A 12,727-nucleotide genomic window follows, 5' to 3' on the forward strand; every position below is an offset into this window, starting at 1 on the left:
TGAATCATAAAGAAATTGGTTTGAAATTGATAGAATTGTCATAGTTTCTTAAATTACTATTAAATGGTATTTTTTCCCTTGTCTGTAATAATTCATCTTTGAAAGCTATGCATGTTAAGTGTAAGCCTGTGTTTCAAGTCCCTCCAAAGATGTTGCAGTAGGAGAAAATAGGCATAAAATCTGCTGAGGAAGCTTTTGAAGCATTGATTCTCATTTCTGTACCAAGGAATCGTATATGCGGCAATAGCATTTGTTTAGTCCAAATGACTTCAGTAGTCACTGTTCATTACATTCTCACATTGCCTGAAAAGTCCTGTCCTTCCTTGCGGTTTAACAACTTCAACTGGATGTTGAAGTTGTTGAAAAAGGTAAATCAGCTTTTTGATTTCAGTCTTGCATGAGATGCCACTTGTTAAAACTTTACAAATTTTCTACTTTTAGGAAACAGTAGATGTCACAAGAAAATTTTCTCAGTACTCTCACCTATTCTTAAAAACAGCTGTGAGAGAGTTACAGTAAAATACTATCAAAACTCAGCTTAGCTTCACTAATTATCTGTGCTGCATGTGCCTTTTCTCAGTTCATAAGTAAAACTGAAGTAATATTTGGCACCAGCAGATGCTGCATCTCATTGTTGCCAACAGGCTGTTCTTCCAACATTATTGCCCACAATGCCATCCTCTTTCCCCAGCTGCAAACCTTTCTTCCACTGCACTAAAATATTGAAATGCCACATAAGCTGTATGTCCATGACTTCTGAGAGGAGATTGGCTACAGTATCTTAAATAATCCATTTCCAACGTTCCAAGCTTCAAATTTGTATTTTGACCTTTATTTAAAGCTTATCTTTAGTAGACAATTAGTTTCTGCTTTTCCCTGAGGTCATAACGAAGCATTTTGGCTATCCATAGCATACTGACATAAAATCATCTTTTTAACATACGTTGCATATAAATTAACATATAAAGTATTAAAGAAACTGCAAAATTCTGCATTAAAAAAAAAAAAAGCAAAATATTTTCTTAGCTTCTATTTAGGCTCAGAATTAAGTATTATCTCAGTACACTGGAGACACTATCTGATAAAAATAATCTGATCTGTTGGAAGTACTATATTTAGGGACAAAGAACTGTAAAAATGTACAGATGGTTAGGGAACATGTCTTGGTGCAGGGCTCACATGAATCACAAGCTCAGCAGCTGCTCAGCCTGGAGAAGAGGAGGCTGAGGGGAGGCCTCGTGGTGGCCTACAGATCCTCACAGGGCAGCGCTGAGCTCTGCTCGCCAGTGACAGTGACAGGGCCTAAGGGAACACCATGGAGCTGTATCGGGGGGGGTCAGGCTAGGGGTCAGCAAAAGCTTCTGCACCAGAGGGCAGCAGGCATGGCCCCAAGCTACCAGAGCTCAAGGAGCTCTTGGACAGTGCTCTCAGACATTGGTTTTTGGATTCTGGGTGGTACTTTGTGTGGGGCCAGGAACTTAACTCAATGGTCTTTGTGGGTCTCTTCCCACTTGGGATATTCTATGATTCTGTGTTCTGTTCAATGTCTTTTGGGATACTGCAACAAATAAAAGGGTATTTTTTTATTTCAAGTACCTTTTATTTCACTGTAATGTGAGCCAAGGCTATTATCTGGTAATGGAAATAAGAATTTTAGGGAAATCTCTGATATAGGGGATAATGTGAAATAGTCTTGTGTATATGTGTATGTATATATGAATATGTCAGGGATAGTAAGGCAAATTTTTAGTTGTTTCCATACTGTTGGCAACAAAAAAAGATGACAGATGATTTTTCATGTCTTACACAAAAGGAACTGTCAAAATAATTGATCATAAATAGTACCTACAGAAAATGCATTGCCTCTGTTAAGAAGGTACTCCTCTTGAGTTTCTGTGTACACCCATCAGCACCAGCTGCTTGGATTATGACATCAAAAGAGTGTAGTAAAATTAATTAGAAATATATTTTGTCTCATATGGAAAATTAGAAAGCATATATCTTTACCAAAACTGGATTTTGTCAACCAAGTGGATTTATGAGCAGTTTTTCAGTCATACAGTTACAAGAAGTGCATAAAAGAAAAACGTTGAATGGATGCTACATTCATTATTGAAATCCCACCGCCTTGGGCAACTGGGAATAGAGGTACCAATACACTTTGCCAGATTACATGGTCTCCAATAGTATGTTTACAGAATCATAACATACCTTCCAGCAAGTGTGCATAAATTGATGTGGCAACATAGCATAAAGTTTTTGTTGATCATCAAACAAAATCTAACAGTGAAATCCTTGGGATATATCTGGGACATTTCCAGACCATTTTCTTTGAAAGAAATAGGATTTCTTCAAGGAATTTTGTTATCCTTGATGGAAAAGCTTGAACTTTATCAAATTCCAGATAGTTAAAAGAGATCTGAAATGATCAACAGGCTAGGTAAAGTATACAGTAGGCCCATACCTTCTGAACCAGAAGCAATTCACAGTTTATTTACCATGCATTGTTTCAGAGTTCACTTAAGCTCCTACTTCCTTTAAGTCAAACCTGAAATATTTGATGTTTTTTACTCTTCATTTGTATGGCCATGTTCTGTAGCTTTAGCCTTATGACTATCCCAGTAATCCCACAGTATTTTATAGTGGAAAATACCATGTACAAATAAACAAAATAACTTGGCATCTGTTCAGGTTTTAACTGGTTTCTCTGTTTTTCACATGTGTAAAGGTCCTCATTCAAGGAGTAGGTTGGTGAGAATCAGACTAGACCAATAACATCTGTCTCTCCAAAACTATAGGTGCAACCTTTGTAAGGATCTCTTAGCAGGTCAATGACCATCATTTAAAATGCTTCCAGAATATGTTTGATAAATTTTAAGAGCGTTCTCCTAGCAGCAAGACAGTCCCCAAGCACCCTGGGAAGTTTATCCTAACCTTGTGTCAATAAGCAGTTTATTTATCTGTTATGCACGTAGCATTTATCTGTTGGTCACATCTTAATTGGGTATATTTACTGAAAAAATAATGTGTTTTCATCCCTTAAGTTATCATTTTCTTTGTCAGCCATTTGTCAAGGGCTAGTATTCAGGAAGAAACCTGTAGGTCAGAAAGGTTTCTTTAGGTTTTGGGCTATTTATTTTGGGTACAGGAGTACGAGAAAGGTTGAAGAAAACAGGATTAAGTGTATTCATGGTAGAATATTCAGAATGGAACAGTTCTTTGGAACTTTATTTACCTTTTCTCCTCCATAAACAACCCATATTTCATCAAACTCACAGATCCTATCTATATCAGTGAAGTCAGTAAGTTCTGGGGTTTCTGGAGAGAGATGTCGCAATTTATTTTGAAGAAGTAAGGAATATTCCTCTAATGCTTCCTCACCTTTTTTTTTTTTTTTGGTAGAAAGTTGCTTGTAGAAATTGTGCACGTATCCTGTTTAAGATCGAAGAGTTGGCCTGATTTCCTAACATTTCCCACTATTTTGAATGTCCAAGTGACAAGTAGGACTATGTTCAGCTTGTCATGCTTTAGAGACCAGCTAAAAATGAAACTTCTGCAGGCAGAGGTAAAATGATTGGATTAGGGTCAACGCTCAGAAGATAAGATTCCTTTTACAGAATAAAAGGAAAATTTGTATGAAGTCGTTTTTAGTATCCTCAGGTACGAATGCAAAAGAGCACATGGATGCAATAATTACATGGTTCATTTTTCATTGACTTTCATAGTGGAAGAAGATGCAGTTAAGGGAACTTCCAAATGCCTGATTTTCTACCCAATTGGTTAGCACATTAATTCATGTGTGTCTTATGTTGGATGCTACAGAAGAAGAGGAAGACAGATTATTTGCTTTGCAATTTTTCCTGATATATACTTAAGAAATTGGAGCTATGTTATAGCATCTTTAAGAATATATTTTAATTCCTCGAAATAAAATTTTGAGTAGAGTGAAACACATAGTGGCAATTGACTTTCTAAACAATGTCTTATAAGGTCAGCATTTTAAAGTGTTTGTTAAGAATTCTTTTATCCTACAACATGCATAAGATGCTTTTACTGATAACTTTACAGAAAACACACATGACTATAGCAGTAGTTTATGATACACATTCCCAAAACTCTTCTAAAATCTGAAAATTTAAGCAACGCAACAGAAGAACTTAAATTTGAGTGAATATGAAGGAACAACATTTCATGAGGTCTCAGCATAAAGTTTTTATATAGCTGGAGAAAATGTCACATCTCGTTTTAGAAGACAGTGCCTCAGTACCTTCCAAACTGAATCCATTATGCTTTTTTTTTTTTTTAACTAACTTCATCAGATAATAGTCTTATCTTGATTGTTCACCGTTCTTTCTTTTTTTCCAACTAAAATTACTTTCTTTCTAAGATGTGCCTCGTTTGCTTTTTTTTTTTTTTTTTTCCCCAGGAAACATGTAATGTTATTTGAAGTAAGTTATGCCAACAGCATGTTTTTTTACCCATTACAAACTAGTACATGAGTGAGCATACAAAACTATGACATTCCTACCTCATTGGTTTTATTTTGTAATGATTTTACATAGCATCCATTAAGACAGTTTTCAAAATGACATTTTGGAAGGCATTTTTTCTGTTCAGTCTGCAAATGTTCCCTATACCAGATGTACAACTTGAAAAACAACTGCTAAAAATACACAAACTGTCAGCTTTGCTTTACTGAGAGAAACTATAACTTCAGTTAAGATGGATTTCTATTTAAGTACAATACAAATATCTGAAATTATTCCCAAAGACTTGATGGCAGTCTTATCTAATGGTACAAATAATTGCATTGTAAATGCATAATGAGTCCAAGTAGGGATAAGGGAGAGGTAAATTTGTTGTTGTAGGAGCTATTACTGCTGACATCAGTTCTGAAAACATCATCAATCTAAACGGCATGTTTAACCAAATAACTTGTGCTCGTGTTTTCTTCTCTCTACTAATATCTTAAAAATAGCTCTTCCTTTGTTCTTAGACCTTTAAGGCAGCATAGCTGTAATATCTTTTAACCTGACCTTACAGAAAATATTTGTCCCTTAGTGTGCTAAACAAGCTGTGAAAGTAATGTTATTTCAGAGAAACCTTCAAAGAAGCAAATAATGTTGCTTCCCTTCCACTTAGTTCAAGGTTAATTATACTTGTCAAGAAGGCACTAATAATAGGCAGTGCAGAATTTGACAAACCGATGGCAACCACGCAGACTGTGCATCCCCAGCAGTTCTCATTTGTCAAAGTTGCACCCATTGATAAAGTCAGAATGAGGACAGTGTTTCAGAAGGCTCATTTCATCATTGTCTTTACACATATTAAGTCAAGACAAAGAATTAGCATGTCGTAAACTGTAATAGGAAAAATTCGATAAGCTAGTGGATTTTATTTTTTGGAAGCTCTGAAATGACATATCAAACCTTTACATTTCACAATCTTTCACTTTTTTAATGCGAATGCATTTCTATTCGTATGAGTGTGGGTGTGCACATACATAAAGTGAGATTAATGCGGTAAAGAATTCTGGTTAAGAACAAAGACAGTTTTAGGGAATAACTTGGATAGAAGTACTGCTTTTGAAGTGCAGGCTTTAAAACTCCTACCTCTCTGCAGATTCATCTGAATTTTCCTCTGTGATCATCTGCAACTCCTGTGGGGTTTTACTTGAATCTTCCTTGACACAGTTTTCCTCTGTGTTTTCTTTGGGAATATCTTCATTTGATCGAAGCTGTTCTATGAGGTTTTGTTGATGCCAGGTTTGAATTGACCGGTGGTGTGCTGGAGTTGGACCGGGCACAGGCGCCAATATATTGTGGTGGACAGGACTGCTGTTTTTCTTCAGTCCATTTCTGTCCCGAGAGTGGTTCTTCAACCTGTTCTGCACCGGTGTTCCTCTGTGCTCATATCCTTCCTGCTGGTGGCAGCCCCCCGTGCCTGTGGAGCTCTGCGAGGGGTGGCTGAACCACCTCCAGCGGAGCCTTAGGATCTGCTTCACATCAAACTCTTTCTTTCCAGATACTGACATTGTTTCAGGAAAAAAAAAGAAAAAAAAAAAAAAAAGAAAAAAAAAAAACGACAAAAGCCTATTCTTCTAGAAGGGAAGTGGATTCTTTGTTATCTCTTGTGTTTCAACTCCTCTTCTTAAGAAAAGACAACAAAAGAACAAATACCGGTAGCTCGCTCTCTCTCCTGATTAATATACTGCAAGCTCTTAGAGCCGATGCTAAGCTGCTGCTAACTGTATAGGTGGGAATCCATACTGACAGGATGATGAGGTCAGACCTTAAACAAGTAAATCAGCTTAGCACAGGAAAGCAGCAACCATAACAGTACCCAGCTGCTAGGCTTACACACAGCACTATAGCACAGCTCCCTAATATATAACCTAGCCTCACATGATCCTGAGGGATCCTAAGCTGCAACTTAAGATGCTGAAGAGCACATACAAATGAAGTGACAAGACTTTCTATCTCACGGCATTTTCCATTGCTAATCAGCAATGCTGTATTTCACAGATGATTTACAGAGAATTCTTTTATAGTCTCCTTGCACAGATTTTTAGTAAGGATTCACTGTGAAACTATCCTGCAGTTTATGTGTTTCCTTAAGAGGTTTGCATTTGTTTGTCTTGCTGTGTAAAATTCCTACAAATGGCCTCAGTGTGGTAGCACTTACCTAAAGGAAAGAGGCAGCATTTCAATATGCTGTGCAGAGCTATGTATTTTCTCACCTACAGATAGATTTCTTGTCACGATTACAGGGGTACGAGAACAGAGAGAGGGAGCTCATAAAATCAGAGATGTGCCCTCTGAATGACAGTATCTGTGAAAAACACAGCTTCCTGGCTAAGTGCCTGTGTAAACACCCCTTGCCATCCTCTTCTTAATTTCTCACGGACAGTGAAAAGAGTGTGACATATATATATTTTTTTTTAAAGCATCTTTATTTTTATAATGTACAGCACAGCACGTTTTCAGCAAATTTATTAGGTGACATTCATTCTCATCCTTTCGTCAACAGACAGGGCTGTGAGAACTGTTCTCTGTGTGTTTCAAAACAATGTACATACGCTGTTTTTGCAAGCAAATTCAAAATAAATAAATAATTTGGATTTTTATTTCTTTTGTTACATTCTCCAGTGTGCTGTTGATGATGTATAGATCTGTAAGCAGTATGCAGAAACAAAAAACTGTAAAGCAGACGGTAAGACAGGATTCATAATTAGAGGGTACCCCTCTCCATTACATCCTACATCTCTTTATCAGACCTTCTTTTTAACTTGTGTTGTGATGTTTTTTCTATTTTATAAACTCCACTGATGGGGTTTTGAACCTTCAAACACTGAAATCTGCCTTCTCTTTTTTTGCTGCATGTAATGCGAACAGTGAAATGTGAAGTAGAGTTTTGTAAAGAATCAGCAAATTGAGATAATAGAACTAAGGAACCATCAGCTCTTGTGCTGGGCTGCCAAGTTCCTAACCTTTTCAGGAGATTCAAGCAAATGATATCAAATGATATGCAGTCTCATGAAATGGATGGATGTGAGATAAATTCCAGGACAAAAGAGGGACTGTAAAATGGAGAAAATTATACTATTTAGATGCATAGAGCAATAGAAATGACCTTATACAAAAGAAACTAAGAAAAAGTTGGCCATAAAAGGCAAGAAGGGAAAAGCTGAGAAGAGAGGACATTTGAGAGACCTTTTTTACTATACATCTTTATTACTATACAGAATCATAGAATTGTTTGTATTGGAAGGGATCCTTAAAGGTCATCTATTCCAACTCCCTTGCAATGCACAGGGACTCCTACAACTCTATCCCGTTGCTCAGAGCCCAGTCAGGCTGACTGTACATGTTTCCAAGGACAGGGCTTCCACCATCTCTCTGGATAATCTGTTACAGAGCTTTACCACCCTTATGTTAAAAAGCTTTTTACTATACATCCAGTCTAAACATTGAGGCTAAAGTATTACGTCAGAATGTACTTGTAATTCTCGCAAGAGGGCGGGTGTTCGTGGCAGACAGAACAAGCAAAATTTGGTTGCAGATAAGAGTCCTTTCTCATATGAAAAAATAATGTACTCCTACTTGTGCAAGTTAAAATAGAGGCCCTTGCTAGCCTTGGCATAAATGCTCTCAGTGCTGACCCCACTTCTCTGCTATGGGTTACTGCTCTCACAGTACCTGCCAGAACTCACTTGTGTGCCTGAGCTGCTGAAGTTAAATGTACCATATGAACATTCAGTGAAGGAGGGCCAGTTTGTGATTGTACATGAGCCTCTGGGGCTCAGCAGGATGTGCAAAGACTGCCACTTCATCATATGTGGGCATCCCAAACTGTGCCATCTGCTATTGAAGTAATATTCTACATAACAATTCTTCACTAATACAAACTGTATTCTTAAGTAATATTTACTTAAGACTAATATGAAAGAAAGACATCTGCGTTAGTATATCAGGCTGTAAGTGTTGTTAATGGAACACGGTTTTAAAAAACTTCATTTTCAGTTTTTCAGGAATGGATAGAAATAAGAAAACTTGTTCAAATTCCTAATAGTTACATTAAGAAGAAAGTATATAAAGGCCTGATTGTTCATTTAATAAGCAGTTTCAATTTAAGCTTGCTGACAATGCAGACAAATAAACAAGCCACTCCCTAATTTTATGGATTTTAAAGAATTTGTAGGGAGTGAATGGAAAGCAAAAATGCTGGCCACTGAGGAAGAGGGACCGTTATGTTTTCAGAAGTCAGAGTAAGATGTTTTCTCACTTTAATGACAACTTTTTATAACAGCCTGAAATTTTCCTGGAGACGTAAAAGTTATGTTTAAGGTTGTGGGTTTCGTGGGTTCTTTTTTTGTTGATTTTGATGTTGTTTTTTTGGCATTACAACTATATGATATTGAATTTAATATTACTTGGCCTTTTAATTTTAGCCTACATTTTTATGAATATTCTACTGCTCACTTTTATAAAAGTAATAATACTTAATGGTATCTGTATACATTCCTTAGCATTGCATCTACATTGGATTGCCTTGCAATCCAAGATCTATTTTAAGGAGAGAGTCTCTCTGTACCACGTTAATAAAATAATTTATGATAAAATATTGTAATGGTGAATGGAAAGCACAGTTTCTTGCTAACTTAATCAGGCCATTGAGCCAACCCAAGCAGCTCCGATATTTCCAGGTAGCAACAGCTCTGATACATTGAATCCATCATTTCTCATCATCTCACAAAGCTTCTCTTGGTTTGAGTTCCTTAAATCCTCTTGCAGATATCATCATAAACCTATTACTTGGATTTGAGTTGAGAATGGGGAAACAGAACTTCTCTTTGTAAATAGCTCTGTTTCCTACTAACTCTGCACATGTTTTGGCAGATGTAAAGCATATCTAGCTAAAATTGACTGCAGATTTCCTGAAGAGACTGTTTTGCTCAAACAGTGAGCCTGAGTCAGCATGGAATATGTTTCAGGTGGGGCGTAAGCAGATTATTCTTCACACAGCTTGTTACCATACTGGCTAAAACTTCAATATGCTGTAATAGAACAATATAAGTGATTTAATAATCTAAAATGTCAGGCCTGAAATAATTAGAAATAGGTTTGTTGTTTTCTAGAAACAGCACGAGTACAGGAAAAATGCACTCTGTATTTTAGAAATACAGGAAACATCCCTTTTCCCCTGAATTAACTCTGAGCAGCAGGCAAATGTCACACCCACTGAAAATACATGCAGAGTTGAATCCTAATGTATTTACAAGTTGAGAAATGGTCTGTTTATTTTATTTTATTTTTTAACTTGTGTGATTTTTTGCTTATTCTCTAAGTATTCCACTAGTTCATTCTTCCCTCTCTGCCCGTTGTCTTTTGCGAGAGTATTTTCTATAGAACTTGAAGAAAGGAAAGCCTTTCTGTTGTAAGAAAACAGACCTGAATGGGTCGTTAGCAAGATGTATGCATGAATTAATTTCTTTGTCCTATTGCTGTAACCTTGATCTAGAAATAGGCAGCTGTAATCTAGATAGTTTGTCTTCATTACTGCTCATGTGAAAAACCTAATCAAACTATTGGAGTTATAGTTTTGTACTGTGGAAATAGAACCGGTTGTTCTGTCATCAATGTCCGTATTACTGAGAGATGACCTCCTTTTAGACAATAGCATTTTCAGTTTAGAAAAGCAGTTAATCCAAATAGAAGCTGTAGCAAATGCAAGTATTTGCACTGTTTGTAATGTAGGTAATACCTCCTATTTATTTTCATGGAAACTACAAAAGATACAAAGAGCACAATAAAACTATTTGATAGATAAAATTCTCAACTACAACTGGTTTTCAACATAGTCACCACCATTAGTTATGGTTTTTTTGCCAGCAATGAACAAGAGCCACACTCATTTAAATCTGCACCAGTAGAGGTGAACAACTGTAGCTGTCACCACTGCTGAAACACACCACCCACCACCTCACTATGTTCACATCCACTGCTCAGTGTTGGTGAATACCAATGATGCAATTTTTTCCACATGGAGGATTTCAGTTCCACACTTTTACTTCATACACACTTCCATGTAAGAAGCCATTTTGTCAAACTGCCCTTCTACTGCCATCTGTAATATGACAACAGAATGTAATGGAATACTGGTAGGAAGGTTCAGCCTCTATTGCCATATCACCAACTCCCGCCTCTGATGTCATGAGCCAGCATAATAAAATAGGAGTTGTTACTTTCAGAGCAGCCATTGTAAATTCCATCAGCTTAATTCCACATTTCTTCCTATAGAACCTTTTATTTTAGTAATAATCTGGATCAGAAATGAAGGAATTGTGAAAATGTGGTGTTGTGAATTGTGAAACTGTAGAGGTATTCAAAACAACACCATATTGTTTATGCAAGCCTATCAGACTGTGTAACAGGAAGCATAGCCTTATCTTTTTCTACCAAACTGTCATAGCATAATTCAGGTTGGAAGAGACCTCAGAATCTCTGTAGTCCAAACTCCTGTTCTAAGACAACGGCATCAGAACCCTTCTGGGAAACCTGTTCTGATGCTTGAGAATCCTAATAGTGAAAATGTTTTCCTTTTAATTGGTCAAACTTCTCCTGTTTTATTTTATGCTGACTGCCTGTTTTCCCTCCTCCTGTCATGCTCTGTGAAGAGCCTGGCTCAGATTTCATGATCTTGTAGTTACTGGGTGATGCTGAACAAGCCCTGTTCCCCTCAGGCAAGCCACTGGGCAAGTGCTTCTGCCCCCACCTATCTGGGTGACCCTCTGCTGGACTCAGTTCAGTCTATTGCTGTCTTTCTTGTACTGGTTTTGGAGGGAGGATCTTAAGTAATAGAATGGTTGACAGAACTTTTAATTGCTGTTATTCTGCATAACAGCTATATCAAAACAGGCACGAATTCTCCATAACTGCAAAAAGAAATGTGATAGCATTTTCAAGTAGAACATACTTCAATTTTTTGCTTATTCACTAACAATAACAACTCTTATTTACCAACCAGTTATTGTCATCAGATACTAAAGGGTACAGAAAGGATCTGGCATACCCTCCAAAAAACGTAGTATTTAGATTTGACACTTGTCAGTATAAGTCTTTATCATATGTCATCTCAAAGCTTTGACAGAATAAGGACTTATGCCCAAGGTCAGTCTTCTCTGGTAAGTTTTTGAATGTGACTCTTGTTCACTATCTCTTATAAAGTATTAAATGCTGTCTTTAATTTTAAGAGGGGGAGGCCCTTGAGGCAGATGCATCTCAGTGCAGTGTAGAATGTAATAATTCTTAGATACTTCTAGTGTTCAATCCCACAAATGGCTTGTGAGACTCATGAAAGGCACTGTATGCTTCAGGATAAGATCCTCAGAACGTGGCCCTGCATGTCCTCCAAATCACTAACAGAGGTTTTGGAGTTCTTTGAATATTGATGGAAAAATTACCTGCCCTTGGGCAGGTTGTCATGGTTTTATGATTTTTGGTTATCGGTATTCCACATCATAACCTCATGTAGTGCACTGGGAGTTAAAGTGTTAATGCTCCAATTCCAGGCACCTGTCCGTAAGAGAAGAACTACATACCCCAGAGAGTATTCAGAGCATTTAGAGAGGGGATATAAGCTTTCATGGATCACCTGATCTGCACTTTTTCTCTCTCTCATCCCAACTGTGCATCTCACCTCAGCATTATGGTGAGGCCTTTCCACCTTTTGGACACTCTCTCATAAATCAAACAATTTGATTTATTAGCTTCAATTCTAATTATATTGTATTATGGTATGTTATCTCACATTCCAATACCATACTTAGTAAATTAGTTTGTTTCTCCTCAGATCACTGACGCTGTTCTTAATTATTTTGGGGTCTGCTGTTTCCCCTTTCCAGAGGCACGGATTCCCCGCTGGTCATGGAACCAGGCTGAACCAGCCCACATACCACTGACACAGGTTTTGGAGTGGTTTGAGGCAGTCACTTCAATTCTTTCTTAATGACTTAATGACTTCCAGTACACATTTTGTTTCAACCACAGACACATATTCAGGTTCAGACAAACTGGCCTGCTTCATCTACGGATGTGAAAATAGGCATTCTTGCATAGCATCTGTTTTTGGTTTTGTTTTGTTATGTTTTTTTGTAGCATAATGTCTACCTACCTTTCTCCTTTCTTCATTTTCCCTTCCATTTGTCTTCAGTTTTCTTATCAACTTT

At 37.2% G+C, this 12,727-nt stretch overlaps 1 protein-coding gene and 1 long non-coding RNA gene across 2 annotated transcripts in view; one reads left to right on the forward strand and one right to left on the reverse strand.

Annotated features, from left to right (window-relative positions):
* The window catches only part of KLHL4 (kelch like family member 4), a 34,627-nt gene extending 28,264 nt beyond the window's left edge, over nucleotides 1-6,363 (reverse strand). The window contains exon 1 of the mRNA XM_420250.8: nucleotides 5,613-6,363. Coding sequence (XP_420250.2) covers nucleotides 5,613-6,034 — 422 coding nt within the window. The 5' untranslated portion in view covers nucleotides 6,035-6,363. The remainder of the gene's footprint in view (nucleotides 1-5,612) is intronic.
* Nucleotides 1-12,727, forward strand: part of LOC107052057 — a 229,947-nt gene that overhangs the window by 31,519 nt on the left and 185,701 nt on the right. The window lies entirely within an intron of this gene.

This window comes from Gallus gallus, chromosome 4 (genome assembly GCF_016699485.2).
Source record: "Gallus gallus isolate bGalGal1 chromosome 4, bGalGal1.mat.broiler.GRCg7b, whole genome shotgun sequence".
Taxonomy (NCBI): domain Eukaryota; kingdom Metazoa; phylum Chordata; class Aves; order Galliformes; family Phasianidae; genus Gallus; species Gallus gallus.